The 18,453-nt window shown below is 33.6% G+C and overlaps 1 protein-coding gene across 3 annotated transcripts in view; it reads right to left on the reverse strand.

Moving 5' to 3' along the window:
* The window catches only part of LOC108416654 (carcinoembryonic antigen-related cell adhesion molecule 5-like), a 79,966-nt gene that overhangs the window by 28,782 nt on the left and 32,731 nt on the right, over nucleotides 1-18,453 (reverse strand). For all 3 annotated transcript variants that reach the window (XM_037547420.1, XM_037547424.1, XM_037547427.1), the window contains one exon: nucleotides 11,448-11,720. In XM_037547420.1, the coding sequence (XP_037403317.1) occupies nucleotides 11,448-11,720 (273 nt within the window). The remainder of the gene's footprint in view (nucleotides 1-11,447; nucleotides 11,721-18,453) is intronic.

The raw sequence follows: 18,453 nt of genomic DNA on the forward strand, positions 1-18,453 counted from the left end.
GAAGAAAGTCGTGACGCGGGTCGTGGACGCTGCAAATCACGTGCGTGAGGACGATTTCCAGAGCGGCCCAAGCGGCGTCCGTGATCATAGAGCAGGTCGGGAGGTTCAGCAGTGAAGCTCCGCCCGTGAAGCCCCTAACGAGCAGGTAGGAGCTGCAACTCTCACCTCCACCCAGACTCGCCTAAACCAGTCTTAAACACCCGGACGTGGGTTTTACAGCTGGAGCCGCATTCAGGGGTCTAGCAGGGGTCTAGCAGGATTCAGGGGTCTAGCAGGATTCAGGGGCCAAGCAGGGGTGTAGCAGGATTCAGGGGTCTAGCAGGGGTCTAGCAGGATTCAGCGGGCTAGCAGGATTCAGGGGTCTAGCAGGGGTCTAGCAGGATTCAGGGGTCTAGCAGGATTCAGGGGTCAAGCAGGGGTGTAGCAGGATTCAGGGGTCTAGCAGGATTCAGGGGTCTAGCAGGGGTCTAGCAGGATTCAGGTGTCTAGCAGGGGTCTAGCAGGATTCAGGGGTCTAGCAGGATTCGGGGGTCTAGCAGGGGTCTAGCAGGATTCAGGGGTCTAGCAGGGGTCTAGCAGGATTCAGGGGTCTAGCAGGATTCAAGGGTTTAGCAGGGGTCTAGCAGGATTCAGGGGTCTAGCAGGATTCAGGTTTCTAGCAGGGGTCTAGCAGGATTCAGGGGTCTAGTAGGGGTCTAGCAGGAGCTGAGGAGCTCAGTCTTAAGTGGACTAACACCGTCATTGTCCAGGTCGAGCTGGTCCAGTTTAAGGGGATGTTGGCTTTAAAACCAGGCTGGTTTGAATAGTCGTGTGCCTGTCTGTGCTCTGCAGGGTGCTGGTGCCTGTGGGGGGATAATAGCCACTGTTTTCCTGTTTTCTCATGTTTTAATACTATGTATTAAATGTATGTTTGTAAAGACTTGTTTCCCAAATGTTCCTCATCTGGTTTTCATGAGCTTAATGTTAAATTCATGAATGGGATATATTTCACACCTGTTTGCTTACAGAAGATGTTTCCAGATAGATCTAATTTGTGTTTTAAATGTAAAACTGAAAGAGGAACATTTTTTCATGCTTTCTGGCAGTGTAAAAGAATTGGCACTTTCTGGGACAGAGTACATATTAGGGTAGAAGAAATCTTCCAAACACCATTTCAGAAGAGTCTCCTGCCCTGTAGCTTTTGGGAACAGGAGTGGAACGTATTTTTGATACTGATAGCAAATTTTTGTTTCTAATGCTTTCATTTCTGGCAAAAAAATGTATCCTAACTCGGTGGGCCAGCCCCTCTCCACCATCTGTTGAGCAATGGCTTTCCCAGGCTGCAGCTCTGCTTCACTAAGGTTAAACAAACAGTCTGAAATATTATCTGAATAGGAACATGTGCATATCACTGCTGTCGGAACAAAACATTGTATCTCCAAAATGGAAACTTTAGAGGAGAAGGAACAAACATACAATACTTTCAATGTAAGTCAATGGAACCAGACTTCTTTCCAAGTCATTTTAGGCCGTTTATTTTGGCCCATCTTTCATTAAATTTACAGACAACATAAAGGCCAAAACGTTTTTTCAAATTATCTTAAAAAATGAAAGTCAACAGAAATGGAGATACGAGGTTTGCTGAGGATGGTCAGCTGTAAAACAGTTACACAGTCAAGGCTTTAGGAACATAATGAAATGTTAAATAATGATTAACCACTAAAATACCCTTTGCTGTAAAAATAGCCTTATTCTAAAAACAGGAGCTGAGAGAACAGAAGAAAGAACAGAGTCTCAGAGCATAATTTACAGTCAGAGGCTGAACATGACGCTGTTATAATGAATAAAATTTCAATCATAATGATTTACAGAAAAGAGAGCACAGAAAACACTGCAAGGATGCAGGAAGTAGGGAATCAGCGAACCCTGATTTCAGAACTGTAGAAGTTACAAAAGAAAAACTTTCTGAACTTCATAATAATCTGAGTGGATCAAAGACTCAGTGTGAGCCTGTCTTAGAGCAGAGTTTGTGTTTCTAAATTTGCCGTAGCTGCTCTGGTGAAGTGAACGGGGTATTTTCACTACAGTGAGCTGAAGTCTGTATAAAGTTATAGACCAGTTCTGAAAGAAGCTTAATATTGTTTTTAAACTTCTAAATAATCATTCAATCTAATGAAGACGTTTTATTAAGCTCTGATTCATTAGTTAAGTATTAATAATCATTCAATGTAATGAAGACGTTTTATTAAGCTCTGATTCATTAGTTAAGCATTAATAATCATTCAATGTAATGAAGACGTTTTATTAAGCTCTGATTCATTAGTTAAGCATTAATAATCATTCAATGTAATGAAGACGTTTTATTAAGCTCTGATTCATTAGTTAAGCATTAATAATCATTCAATGTAATGAAGACGTTTTATTAAGCTCTGATTCATTAGTTAAGCATTAATAATCATTCAATGTAATGAAGACGTTTTATTAAGCTCTGATTCATTAGTTAAGCATTAATAATCATTCAATGTAATGAAGACGTTTTATTAAGCTCTGATTCATTAGTTAAGCATTAATAATCATTCAATGTAATGAAGACGTTTTATTAAGCTCTGATTCATTAGTTAAGTATTAATAATCATTCAATGTAATGAAGACGTTTTATTAAGCTCTGATTCATTAGTTAAGTATTAATAATCATTCAATGTAATGAAGACGTTTTATTAAGCTCTGATTCATTAGTTAAGTATTAATAATCATTCAATGTAATGAAGACGTTTTATTAAGCTCTGATTCATTAGTTAAGTATTAATAATCATTCAATGTAATGAAGACGTTTATTAAGCTCTGATTCATTAGTTAAGTATTAATAATCATTCAATGTAATGAAGACGTTTTATTAAGCTCTGATTCATTAGTTAAGTATTAATAATCATTCAATGTAATGAAGACGTTTTATTAAGCTCTGATTCATTAGTTAAGTATTAATAATCATTCAATGTAATGAAGACGTTTTATTAAGCTCTGATTCATTAGTTAAGTATTAATAATCATTCAATGTAATGAAGACGTTTATTAAGCTCTGATTCATTAGTTAAGTATTAATAATCATTCAATGTAATGAAGACGTTTTATTAAGCTCTGATTCATTAGTTAAGTATTAATAATCATTCAATGTAATTAAGTTTTATTAAGCTCTGATTCATTAGTTAAGTATTAATAATCATTCAATGTAATGAAGACGTTTTATTAAGCTCTGATTCATTAGTTAAGTATTAATAATCATTCAATGTAATGAAGACGTTTATTAAGCTCTGATTCATTAGTTAAGTATTAATAATCATTCAAGGTAATGAAGACGTTTTATTAAGCTCTGATTCATTAGTTAAGTATTAATAATCATTCAATGTAGTGAAGACGTTTTATTAAGCTCTGATTCATTAGTTAAGTATTAATAATCATTCAATGTAATGAAGACGTTTATTAAGCTCTGATTCATTAGTTAAGTATTAATAATCATTCAATGTAATGAAGACGTTTATTAAGCTCTGATTCATTAGTTAAGTATTAATAATCATTCAATGTAATGAAGACGTTTTATTAAGCTCTGATTCATTAGTTAAGTATTAATAATCATTCAATGTAATGAAGACGTTTTATTAAGCTCTGATTCATCAGTTAAGTATTAATAATCATTCAATGTAATGAAGACGTTTTATTAAGCTCTGATTCATCAGTTAAGTATTAATAATCATTCAATGTAATGAAGAAGTTTTATTTAGCTCTGATTCATTAGTTAAGTATTAATAATCATTCAATGTAATTAAGTTTTATTAAGCTCTGATTCATTAGTTAAGTATTAATAATCATTCAATGTAATGAAGACGTTTATTAAGCTCTGATTCATTAGTTAAGTATTAATAATCATTCAATGTAATGAAGACGTTTTATTAAGCTCTGATTCATTAGTTAAGTATTAATAATCATTCAATGTAATGAAGACGTTTTATTAAGCTCTGATTCATTAGTTAAGTATTAATAATCATTCAATGTAATGAAGACGTTTTATTAAGCTCTGATTCATTAGTTAAGTATTAATAATCATTCAATGTAATTAAGTTTTATTAAGCTCTGATTCATTAGTTAAGTATTAATAATCATTCAATGTAATGAAGACGTTTATTAAGCTCTGATTCATTAGTTAAGTATTAATAATCATTCAATGTAATGAAGACGTTTTATTAAGCTCTGATTCATTAGTTAAGTATTAATAATCATTCAATGTAATGAAGACGTTTATTAAGCTCTGATTCATTAGTTAAGTATTAATAATCATTCAAGGTAATGAAGACGTTTTATTAAGCTCTGATTCATTAGTTAAGTATTAATAATCATTCAATGTAATGAAGACGTTTATTAAGCTCTGATTCATTAGTTAAGTATTAATAATCATTCAATGTAGTGAAGACGTTTTATTAAGCTCTGATTCATTAGTTAAGTATTAATAATCATTCAATGTAATGAAGACGTTTATTAAGCTCTGATTCATTAGTTAAGTATTAATAATCATTCAATGTAATGAAGACGTTTTATTAAGCTCTGATTCATTAGTTAAGTATTAATAATCATTCAATGTAATGAAGACGTTTTATTAAGCTCTGATTCATTAGTTAAGTATTAATAATCATTCAATGTAATGAAGACGTTTTATTAAGCTCTGATTCATTAGTTAAGTATTAATAATCATTCAATGTAATGAAGACGTTTTATTAAGCTCTGATTCATCAGTTAAGTATTAATAATCATTCAATGTAATGAAGACGTTTTATTAAGCTCTGATTCATCAGTTAAGTATTAATAATCATTCAATGTAATGAAGAAGTTTTATTAAGCTTTGATTCATTAGTTAAGTATTAACAATCATTCAATGTAATGAAGACGTTTTATTAAGCTCTGATTCATTAGTTAAGTATTAATAATCATTCAATGTGATGAAAACGTTTATTAAGCTCTGATTCATCAGTTAAGTATTAATAATCATTCAATGTAATGAAGAAGTTTTATTAAGCTCTGATTCATTAGTTAAGTATTAATAATCATTCAATGTAATGAAGACATTTATTAAGCTCTGATTCATTAGTTAAGTATTAATAATCATTCAATGTAACGAAGAAGTTTTATTAAGCTCTGATTCATTAGTGAAGTATTAATAATCATTCAATGTAATTAAGTTTTATTAAGCTCTGATTCATTAGTTAAGTATTAATAATCATTCAATGTAATGAAGACGTTTTATTAAGCTCTGATTCATTAGTTAAGTATTAATAATCATTCAATGTAATGAAGACGTTTTATTAAGCTCTGATTCATTAGTGAAGTATTAATAATCATTCAATGTAATTAAGTTTTATTAAGCTCTGATTCATTAGTTAAGTATTAATAATCATTTAATGTAATGAAGACGTTTATTAAGCTCTGATTGATTAGTTAAGTATTAATAATCATTCAATGTAATGAAGACGTTTTATTAAGCTCTGATTCATTAGTCAAGTATTAATAATCATTCAATGTAATGAAGACGTTTTATTAAGCTCTGATTCATTAGTTAAGTATTAATAATCATTCAATGTAATGAAGACGTTTTATTAAGCTCTGATTCATTAGTTAAGTATTAATAATCATTCAATGTAATGAAGACGTTTATTAAGCTCTGATTGATTAGTTAAGTATTAATAATCATTCAATGTAATGAAGACGTTTTATTAAGCTCTGATTCATTAGTTAAGTATTAATAATCATTCAATGTAATGAAGACGTTTTATTAAGCTCTGATTCATTAGTTAAGTATTAATAATCATTCAATGTAATGAAGACGTTTATTAAGCTCTGATTCATTAAGTATTAATAATCATTCAATGTAATGAAGACGTTTTATTAAGCTCTGATTCATTAAGTATTAATAATCATGCAATGTAATGAAGACGTTTTATTAAGCTCTGATTCATTAGTCAAGTATTAATAATCATTCAATGTAATGAAGACGTTTTATTAAGCTCTGATTCATTAGTTAAGTATTAATAATCATTCAATGTAATGAAGTTTTATTAAGCTCTGATTCATTAAGTATTAATAATCATTCAATGTAATGAAGACGTTTTATTAAGCTCTGATTCATTAGTTAAGTATTAATAATCATTCAATGTAATGAAGTTTTATTAAGCTCTGATTCATTAAGTATTAATAATCATTCAATGTAATGAAGACGTTTATTAAGCTCTGATTCATTAAGTATTAATAATCATTCAATGTAATGAAGACGTTTTATTAAGCTCTGATTCATTAGTTAAGTATTAATAATCATTCAATGTAATGAAGACGTTTATTAAGCTCTGATTCATTAGTTAAGTATTAATAATCATTCAATGTAATGAAGACGTTTTATTAAGCTCTGATTCATTAGTTAAGTATTAATAATCATTCAATGTAATGAAGACGTTTTATTAAGCTCTGATTCATTAGTTAAGTATTAATAATCATTCAATGTAATGAAGACGTTTTATTAAGCTCTGATTCATTAAGTATTAATAATCATTCAATGTAATGAAGACGTTTTATTAAGCTCTGATTCATTAAGTATTAATAATCATGCAATGTAATGAAGACGTTTTATTAAGCTCTGATTCATTAGTCAAGTATTAATAATCATTCAATGTAATGAAGACGTTTTATTAAGCTCTGATTCATTAGTTAAGTATTAATAATCATTCAATGTAATGAAGTTTTATTAAGCTCTGATTCATTAAGTATTAATAATCATTCAATGTAATGAAGACGTTTATTAAGCTCTGATTCATTAAGTATTAATAATCATTCAATGTAATGAAGACGTTTTATTAAGCTCTGATTCATTAGTTAAGTATTAATAATCATTCAATGTAATGAAGACGTTTATTAAGCTCTGATTCATTAGTTAAGTATTAATAATCATTCAATGTAATGAAGACGTTTTATTAAGCTCTGATTCATTAGTTAAGTATTAATAATCATTCAATGTAATGAAGACGTTTTAAGCTCTGATTCATTAGTTAAGTATTAATAATCATTCAATGTAATGAAGACGTTTTATTAAGCTCTGATTCATTAGTTAAGTATTAATAATCATTCAATGTAATGAAGACGTTTTATTAAGCTCTGATTCATTAGTTAAGTATTAATAATCATTCAATGTAATGAAGACGTTTTATTAAGCTCTGATTCATTAGTTAAGTATTAATAATCATTCAATGTAATGAAGACGTTTATTAAGCTCTGATTCATTAGTTAAGTATTAATAATCATTCAATGTAATGAAGACGTTTTATTAAGCTCTGATTCATTAGTTAAGTATTAATAATCATTCAATGTAATGAAGTTTTATTAAGCTCTGATTCATTAAGTATTAATAATCATTCAATGTAATGAAGACGTTTTATTAAGCTCTGATTCATTAAGTATTAATAATCATTCAATGTAATGAAGACGTTTTATTAAGCTCTGATTCATTAATCAAGTATTAATAATCATTCAATGTAATGAAGACGTTTATTAAGCTCTGATTCATTAAGTATTAATAATCATTCAATGTAATGAAGACGTTTTATTAAGCTCTGATTCATTAGTTAAGTATTAATAATCATTCAATGTAATGAAGTTTTATTAAGCTCTGATTCATTAAGTATTAATAATCATTCAATGTAATGAAGACGTTTATTAAGCTCTGATTCATTAAGTATTAATAATCATTCAATGTAATGAAGACGTTTTATTAAGCTCTGATTCATTAGTTAAGTATTAATAATCATTCAATGTAATGAAGACGTTTATTAAGCTCTGATTCATTAGTTAAGTATTAATAATCATTCAATGTAATGAAGACGTTTTATTAAGCTCTGATTCATTAGTTAAGTATTAATAATCATTCAATGTAATGAAGACGTTTTATTAAGCTCTGATTCATTAGTTAAGTATTAATAATCATTCAATGTAATGAAGACGTTTTATTAAGCTCTGCTTCATTAAGTATTAATAATCATTCAATGTAATGAAGACGTTTTATTAAGCTCTGATTCATTAGTCAAGTATTAATAATCATTCAATGTAATGAAGACGTTTTATTAAGCTCTGATTCATTAGTTAAGTATTAATAATCATTCAATGTAATGAAGTTTTATTAAGCTCTGATTCATTAAGTATTAATAATCATTCAATGTAATGAAGACGTTTATTAAGCTCTGATTCATTAAGTATTAATAATCATTCAATGTAATGAAGACGTTTTATTAAGCTCTGATTCATTAGTTAAGTATTAATAATCATTCAATGTAATGAAGACGTTTTATTAAGCTCTGATTCATTAGTTAAGTATTAATAATCATTCAATGTAATGAAGACGTTTATTAAGCTCTGATTCATTAGTTAAGTATTAATAATCATTCAATGTAATGAAGACGTTTTATTAAGCTCTGATTCATTAGTTAAGTATTAATAATCATTCAATGTAATGAAGACGTTTTAAGCTCTGATTCATTAGTTAAGTATTAATAATCATTCAATGTAATGAAGACGTTTTATTAAGCTCTGATTCATCAGTTAAGTATTAATAATCATTCAATGTAATGAAGACGTTTTATTAAGCTCTGATTCATTAGTTAAGTATTAATAATCATTCAATGTAATGAAGACGTTTTATTAAGCTCTGATTCATTAGTTAAGTATTAATAATCATTCAATGTAATGAAGACGTTTTATTAAGCTCTGATTCATTAGTTAAGTATTAATAATCATTCAATGTAATGAAGACGTTTATTAAGCTCTGATTCATTAGTTAAGTATTAATAATCATTCAATGTAATGAAGTTTTATTAAGCTCTGATTCATTAAGTATTAATAATCATTCAATGTAATGAAGACGTTTTATTAAGCTCTGATTCATTAAGTATTAATAATCATTCAATGTAATGAAGACGTTTTATTAAGCTCTGATTCATTAATCAAGTATTAATAATCATTCAATGTAATGAAGACGTTTATTAAGCTCTGATTCATTAGTTAAGTATTAATAATCATTCAATGTAATGAAGACGTTTTATTAAGCTCTGATTCATTAGTTAAGTATTAATAATCATTCAATGTAATGAAGACGTTTTATTAAGCTCTGATTCATTAAGTATTAATAATCATTCAATGTAATGAAGACGTTTTATTAAGCTCTGATTCATTAGTTAAGTATTAATAATCATTCAATGTAATGAAGACGTTTTATTAAGCTCTGATTCATTAGTTAAGTATTAATAATCATTCAATGTAATGAAGACGTTTTATTAAGCTCTGATTCATTAGTCAAGTATTAATAATCATTCAATGTAATGAAGACGTTTTATTAAGCTCTGATTCATTAGTTAAGTATTAATAATCATTCAATGTAATGAAGACGTTTTATTAAGCTCTGATTCATTAGTTAAGTATTAATAATCATTCAATGTAATGAAGACGTTTTAAGCTCTGATTCATTAGTTAAGTATTAATAATCATTCAATGTAATGAAGACGTTTTATTAAGCTCTGATTCATTAGTTAAGTATTAATAATCATTCAATGTAATGAAGACGTTTTATTAAGCTCTGATTCATTAGTTAAGTATTAATAATCATTCAATGTAATGAAGACGTTTTATTAAGCTCTGATTCATTAGTTAAGTATAAATAATCATTCAATGTAATGAAGACGTTTTATTAAGCTCTGATTCATTAATCAAGTATTAATAATCATTCAATGTAATGAAGACGTTTATTAAGCTCTGATTCATTAGTTAAGTATTAATAATCATTCAATGTAATGAAGACGTTTTATTAAGCTCTGATTCATTAGTTAAGTATTAATAATCATTCAATGTAATGAAGACGTTTTATTAAGCTCTGATTCATTAGTTAAGTATTAATAATCATTCAATGTAATGAAGACGTTTTATTAAGCTCTGATTCATTAGTTAAGTATTAATAATCATTCAATGTAATGAAGACGTTTTATTAAGCTCTGATTCATTAGTTAAGTATTAATAATCATTCAATGTAATGAAGACGTTTTATTAAGCTCTGATTCATTAGTTAAGTATTAATAATCATTCAATGTAATGAAGACGTTTTATTAAGCTCTGATTCATTAGTCAAGTATTAATAATCATTCAATGTAATGAAGACGTTTTATTAAGCTCTGATTCATTAGTTAAGTATTAATAATCATTCAATGTAATGAAGATGTTTTATTAAGCTCTGATTCATTAGTTAAGTATTAATAATCATTCAATGTAATGAAGACGTTTTAAGCTCTGATTCATTAGTTAAGTATTAATAATCATTCAATGTAATGAAGACGTTTTATTAGGCTCTGATTCATTAGTTAAGTATTAATAATCATTCAATGTAATGAAGACGTTTTATTAAGCTCTGATTCATTAGTTAAGTATTAATAATCATTCAATGTAATGAAGACGTTTTATTAAGCTCTGATTCATTAGTTAAGTATTAATAATCATTCAATGTAATGAAGACGTTTTATTAAGCTCTGATTCATTAGTTAAGTATTAATAATCATTCAATGTAATGAAGACGTTTTATTAAGCTCTGATTCATTAGTTAAGTATAAATAATCATTCAATGTAATGAAGACGTTTTATTAAGCTCTGATTCATTAGTCAAGTATTAATAATCATTCAATGTAATGAAGACGTTTTATTGAGCTCTGATTCATTAGTTAAGTATTAATAATCATTTAATGTAATGAAGACGTTTTATTGAGCTCTGATTCATTAGTTAAGTATTAATAATCATTCAATGTAATGAAGACGTTTTATTAAGCTCTGATTCATTAGTTAAGTATTAATAATCATTCAATGTAATGAAGACGTTTTATTAAGCTCTGATTCATTAGTTAAGTATTAATAATCATTCAATGTAATGAAGACGTTTTATTAAGCTCTGATTCATTAGTGAAGTATTAATAATCATTCAATGTAATGAAGACGTTTTATTAAGCTCTGATTCATTAGTTAAGTATTAATAATCATTCAATGTAATGAAGACGTTTTATTAAGCTCTGATTCATTAGTTAAGTATTAATAATCATTCAATATAATGAAGATGTTTTATTAAGCTCTGATTCATTAGTTAAGTATTAATAATCATTCAATGTAATGAAGACGTTTTATTAAGCTCTGATTCATTAGTTAAGTATTAATAATCATTCAGTGTAATGAAGACGTTTTATTGAGCTCTGATTCATTAGTTAAGTATTAATAATCATTCAATGTAATGAAGATGTTTTATTAAGCTCTGATTCATTAGTTAAGTATTAATAATCATTCAATGTAATGAAGATGTTTTATTAAGCTCTGATTCATTAGTTAAGTATTAAGTGAGCTGAAAACTTTTTCACACTCACCTGATACAGTCAGTGTAACGGCTTCACTGGTGTGTGAGTAGCGTGATGTTCCTCTCACTGCTCCTCTACAGGTGTATGTTCCTCCGTCAGACGCTGTAACAGAGCTGATACTGTACTGCTGTTTATAACTGACAGCAGTGGATGAACCAGCTTTAAACCAGCTGTACTGCCAGTTAGAGACTCCTCCTCCCTGTATGTCACATCTGAGAGTGACAGCCTCTCCTCTGAACACCTGATCATCAGGCTGTATGGACACCGCAGGTTTTGGTCTCTCTGTGGAGAGAAAGAAATCCTCAGAACAAATAATTCAGATAAAGATGATTTCTACAGTGCTGTGAAAAAGTATTTGCCCCTCACCCGATTTCTTCTACTTCTATTTTTACATTCTAAAACAAAGACAACACAAGTAAACACAAAATGCAGCTTTTAAATGATCCCTCCTTTATTGAAGATAAAGATTTATTCAATACCAATACCATGTGACCTGCCTAACCTATCAACCAAACTACTGTGAAAAAGTATTTGCCCCCAAAACCTAATATCTGGTTGTGTCAACTTTGGCAATAACGACTACAATCAAACGTTTGTGATGACTTGTGATGCGTCTTTTACATCGAAGTGGAGGAATTTTGACCCACTCTTAAAACAGCAGAACTGCTTTAATTCGGCTGCACTGTGTGATTTTCGAACATGAACTGCCCGTTTAACATCTTGTCACAGCATCTCAATGGGATTCAAGTCAGCACTTTGACTCGGCCGCTCCAAAACCTTAAGTTTATGTCTCTTTGAGCCATTCAGAGGTGGATTTGCTGATGTGCTTCAGATTATTGTCCTGCTGCATAACCCCACTGCGCTAGAGCTTTAGGTCACACACACTACCACCACCATGTTTGAGTGCTGGTATTGGTGTGATTCTCTAATGGTGGAATGTGCTGGTAGCTTTACGCCAGATGTAACAGGACTCATGTTTTCCAAAAGTTCCACCTTTGACTAATCAGCCCACAGAATGTGATCCCAAAAGTCTTGGGGCTCATCTAAATAGTTTTTGGCAAATGCTGGACAAGCCTTTGTGGTTTTTTTTTTTTTTATTATTTTTATTTACTTATTTATTTTTTGTTTGTTTTTTGTTTGTTCATTTTATCTCCTCAGTAACTGCATTCTTTTAAAGCCAAACCTTTTCAGGTCAGGGTCCTCATGCAGAGGCAGTGTTTGTCTCACAACCCATCAAATATTTTGTGAAGCGAAATTAAACATAAACTCATCTTAAAATTCCTAATATTTTCAATTCATTTTGACACAAACTATTATTTCCATCAACAAATACAACAGAGTACCATGATAAACGAATGAAAATGCATAATCCTGTATTGTTACTCAGTGAAACTGTGGAACAGAGAAATAATAAAATAATGACTCACTAATTTGTTCTGCAAACATGTTCTCATCTAAATCTGTTCTGATCCATGTTGTCAGCTAGCATAGTAGCCCACCCGCTCTGAGCTCTGAGCTCTGATGATTTATCAGACTAAAGCTTGTTTTACACTAGAATAACACAGCAGCTCAGCAGAGCAGAGTTCTACATCTTTATAGTGGCCGGGAGTTCAAAGCAGGAGCTGCACTGACTCTTCATGATAAAACGGTTTAGTGTGAAATAACAATAACTTCTGTTTATTTATGGCGTCCATACTGTATTATAACTTTACAGGCTGGTCCAGTTACTGAAACACAAAACACCACCATGACTAGAATACCCAAACATGTAAACTGCATTCAGACGTATATTTACAGTAAGAATTACATGTTAAGACAAAAATCACAGTCACAAAAACTGCAAGAAATGATGGGAAGCTCTGTCCTCTATCACCACAATGTTCAGAGACAGGCAGCCTCTCACAATATAATCAGCAAATCACAGCTAATTACTGCATCACTCTTTACTGCAGTCTACTGCTTTAAGGAGGACAGTAGATCACTGCAGTGTTTCTGCTGTAAATGTGCAGCAGTTCTCTACAGTTTACAGCAGAATTATTCTGTAAATTAACGGCTGACGTCTGTCTTTCTGCACAAAGAAGCTGAAACGTATCAGCTGTGTTTGGTTTACTCTGCCTGATCCACAGCTCTGAGTGACAGAGTCTCCACTGTAGACACGGCTCTGAAACACCATCACAGCTGGTTTATATTCTGCTTGCAGTAAAAATGAAATGCTTTAGAAATATTTCAAAACACATCTACTGTGTTAATAGTGATCATAGTAGACTACAGTAATTAGTTAGGCCTGCTGTGTAAACTGAGTGGCCACTCACTGGACATTTTATCAGTAACACCTACATAACAGCTAATACATTCGGGGGCAGTCATGGGCTGGAGGTTAGGGAACCAGCCTCGTGACCAGAAGGTTGCTGGTACTGTCCTCGTATTACTCCGTACCTCCGTCTTCTGACACCATGTTGTAGTCTCGTGCTAACTATATAATATTAATACTGTGGGTTACTTCTAACAGTGATTCACAGAAGCAAGGATGCAGTACGACTTCTTTTACTCGGGTACTCAACAACACACACACATGCAGTGAGTAGCAATCAATCACCCACGTGGTGATAATGACAGGCTTACATAATCGAGCACAGAGTGCTCGCTCGTATACACCACATCCCTCTTTTCCAAGACTGAGACATGGTCCACGACTATCGCCATCTGAACTTAATACATTAACTAAAGTGTATTAACTCAAACTCACTCTTATTTCAAGATGTAGATTCCAGAGCACTATAAATCATATTTTCAGTAAACAATTGACTTTTCAGTAAATCAGTATCAAACACTTTTCTTGTCAAACTTTGCATTGTGTTCTGTTCACCTTTGTGTTTAGACTTTAAACAAATGTAAATAACTTCAACTTAAACAAATCTTCTCTTCTTCTGTAAATTTTAACATTCACACTTCCTTTTTTTTTTTTTAAACAACAAGAACAAACTAAATGACCTGTTATGTCGTCCACTGGACTAGTCCCTGTACCTGGTAGGGCGTCTGACTGCCCTACCAGATCTGGTGTAGCAAGTAGGCTCATTGTCTCTGTTCTCACGTGTTGGAATGTGTGGCGTCTCGTCTGGTGGTTGGTCTGATCTGGGTGTCTGAGGTGTTACCTCTGAGTCAATGTGTTCATCAGGGTCTGTGTTCTGGAAAGACTTGGATGTATCCTCCTCAGATTATGTCTATTCCTCCTGAACATCATACCTGCTGGAGTCTGCACGGTGTAGGAACGTGGTTCATCTCTCTGTTGTATAACAACCGCAGGCTCCCAACCTCGACGTGTCTGCATGTGCACAGTGTCACCTGAGCTCAGCACAGGAAGTGGCTTTGCATGCTGGTCATAGTGTTGTTTTTGACGGCGCTGTAGATCCTGTATTCTGTCATGGACATGCTGCGGTGTGGACTGTTTCAGCACAGCCCTGGAACAAGGACGTTTGCTCCGCAGGACACGTCCCATCAACATTTGTGCAGGTGACATGTTTAGTCCCGTCACCGGTGTGTTTCTCAGTGACAACAGTACAAGATGTGGGTCTGTGCCGGTCTGCATGGCTTTCGTTAGCGCATGTTTCACTGTCTTGATGGATCGCTCGGCCATTCCGTTTGACGAGGGAAAACCTGGGCTGGAGTGTGTGAGCTTGATCTCCCATGAAGCTGCAAATGATTTCATTTCGTAACTCACAAATGGGACGTGATCGCTCACCAGCTCTTTGGGGATCCCATGCCTTGCAAAAACAGATTTCATTTTCTGAATTACTGTATAAGCAGTTGTATCAGGCAGACTGAGCACTTCTGGATATTTGGTCAGATAATCAACTAGCAGAAGATACGACTGACCGTTCAGCACGAAGATGTCTGCTCCGACTTTCATCCATGGCAGTTCTGGAACCTGATGAGGAATGAGAAGTTCTCGCTGATGTTTGGGTTGTAGCTGCTGGCATTGTGCACATTTCTCAATCATGGTCTCTATGTCTCGTGCCATGCCAGGCCAGTAAAGGATTTTTCTTGCCTTCGCTTTTATACGCTGCACTCCTTGGTGTGCAAAATGCAATTTCTCTAATATCACATTCCTGAAGCTCTGGGGAATGACAATTTTCTCTCCTATCATGACAATGTCATTTTGGATGCTGATGTCATCTCGCATTGGCCAGTAACAGTGTAGTGACACTGTGGTCAAGACTGCGCTTCTTTGTGGGCCAGCCTTTCATGTGGTTTTTACATATGACTTGTAATACGCCATCAGTGGCGGTTGCCTCCTTCAATCCACTGAGCATTTCTTCACTCAGAGCTTCTGTGGCCTGTAAGGCATATACAACTTTCTCCTCGCATGGGTTTTCATCTATATGTTCACTGCCTCTGCCCACTCTGGCACGTGATAGAGTGTCGGCAATGTGCACGTCCTTGCCAGGAGTGTATGTTACATGCAGGTCATACCTTTGCAATTGTAGCATCACTGTTTGCAGACGTGCTGGTGCTTTGCTCAGCGGCTTGCGCATTATGACTTCTAGAGGCTTGTGATCGGATTGCACAGTCACTGGTCTGCTGTAGACATACTGGTGAAATTTCTTGGCAGCAAATACTATGGCAAGCAACTCTTTTTCTATCTGTGCGTACCTCTTTTCAGTGTCAGTGAGCGCACGCGAGGCATAGCACACTGGGCGGCCTTCCTGCAGCAGACAAGCTCCCAATCTTTTGAAGAATCCGCCTGTAGTGTAAGTGGTATCTTGTGATCAAAGTACCTGAGCACTGGGGTTTGTGTGAGGGGTTCCTTTAAAGTTTTCAGTGCTGCACTGTGGTGAGGACACCACTGCCATACCGTGTCCTTTTTCAACAACTGTCTGAGAGGAACTGTGAGTGAAGCTTCATTTGGAATGTTTTGTGCCAAGAACTTTGTCATTCCTAACAGACATGGGAGACTATTTATCATCAGGGGTTGGCATGTCAACGATTGCTTTGATCTTGGCATCATCTGCTCGCTGACCTGCTGCTGTGATGACATGTCCCAAGTATTTTACTGTGTCGACTTTGAACTGAATTTTGTCTTTGTTAAACTTCACATTTGCTATTTTCGCTCTCTCCATCACCTTATGCAGGATCACATCATGCTCCTGTTCCGATGATGCTGCAATAATCCTGTCATCAGCGATGACATGTACACCTGGAATGTCACCGAAGGTCTCACAATTCTTTTGTTGAAATACTTCGCTGGAAGATTTGATCCCGAACGGGAGTCTGAGGAAACCAAAGCGACCCACAGCGTGTTGAAAGTGCAGAGCTTTGATGACGGTTCATCCAACTTAATCTGCCAATATACATCCTTTTCATCTAGGATGGAGAAGATGGACTTTCCCACTAATTTGCTGCGAACATCTTCAGGAGTAGGAATTGAGTAGTGCTGACGTTTGACTGCTTGATTCAGGTCGCAAGGCTCCAGGTGAAGACCTCTGCATATCTCCGTAGTAGCTCCTCTTTGGTAGCTGGAAGTGGTCCTGTCTGTGGCAACTTGGCTGTGAGCACTTCAATCCTCTTCAGCAGCTGCAGCTCCTCACACGCATTTCCACCCAGAATCGGTTTGTCTGCATGGCTGGTTACATGGAAGTCAAGCATAGCTATGCATTTGGTTGTTTGGTTGCAGCTCCTGTGTCAAGCTTGAACTTCACTCTCTGTTATTCACAGTTTTTGCTTTTCTGGAACTGCCTTTCTCAGTGTCTGCTCTACATACCTTTGCGAAGTGGTTGTTTTTTCCACATTTGTGACGTTACACCATAAGCTGGGCATCGTCTGGGCTCATGTTTGTTTCCACACTTATGGCATCCATTTGTCGCTTGCTTTTTGCTGTTCATTTTGCTTTTGTTCCATCCTGTCCGTTTTTGTACAGTTGCTTTTTTCAACGTATCCACAGATGTATCATGTTTGACAGGTATTGATAACATTGTTTTAAGCTGTGTTTTTTCAAGCTCTGAAGATCTACCTATCTCTATGGCTTTGCGTAGCGTTAAATCAGTGTCTCTTAGCAGCCTCTCTTTCAACCGAGTATCATTTATGCTGAATACTAGCTTATCTCTAATCATATCATCTTCATTTCCTGAAAACCGCAGTTTTTACTTTTCTGGTGTAGTTCTGTGATAAATCTGTCCACCGATATTCCTGCTGACATCGTGTGCGACCAGAACTGATATCGTTCGAAGACAACGTGCTTTTGTGGACTGGAGTCGTCCCTGAATGCCTTCATAACGTCCTCCATCAGTACTGTGCTGTTTTCTCCGGTTGGGGTGACGGTGAGCGTGTTATACACCTCTAACGCTTCTTCGCCGACAGTGTGAAGTAGAATGGCTCTTTTAACCTTCTCCTCTTTATCCAACGCACCTGAAGCGTCCATGTACAGCCGGAACCCCTGTTCCCATCTACGGCAGTTTTCAGCTAAGCTACCTGTGAGTATCAGCAGCGACGGTGGCTTGAATTGCTCCATTTTGCGCCGTTGAATTGCAGCGCACACTGTGTTTGCTGTGGATAAGCTTCGAAAATTGTTTTCACGGTACTGTTGAAAAGTTTTCACGGTACTGTTGAAAAGTTTTCACGGTACTGTCCTCGTATTACTCCGTACCTCCGTCTTCTGACACCATGTTGTAGTCTTGTGCTAACTATATAATATTAATACTGTGGGTTACTTCTAACAGTGATACATGGAAGCAAGGATGCAGTACGACTTCTTTTACTCGGGCACTCAACAACAACACACACACGCAGTGAGTAGCAATCAATCACCCACGTGGTGATAATGACAGGCTCACATAATCGAGCACAGAGTGCTCGCTCGTATATACCACAGGGACTAATAAGTGTATCTTAATTAATAATTAAAGGTGCACTTTGTAGGTCTACACTGACCGACTGTAGCCCATCAGTCTCTGTCCAATTTATACGCTCCTTTAATGTTTACCTATATGGTAAGTGTTTCTGATAAAATGGCCACTGAGTG

Source organism: Pygocentrus nattereri, chromosome 2 (assembly GCF_015220715.1).
Source record: "Pygocentrus nattereri isolate fPygNat1 chromosome 2, fPygNat1.pri, whole genome shotgun sequence".
NCBI classification, from domain to species: domain Eukaryota; kingdom Metazoa; phylum Chordata; class Actinopteri; order Characiformes; family Serrasalmidae; genus Pygocentrus; species Pygocentrus nattereri.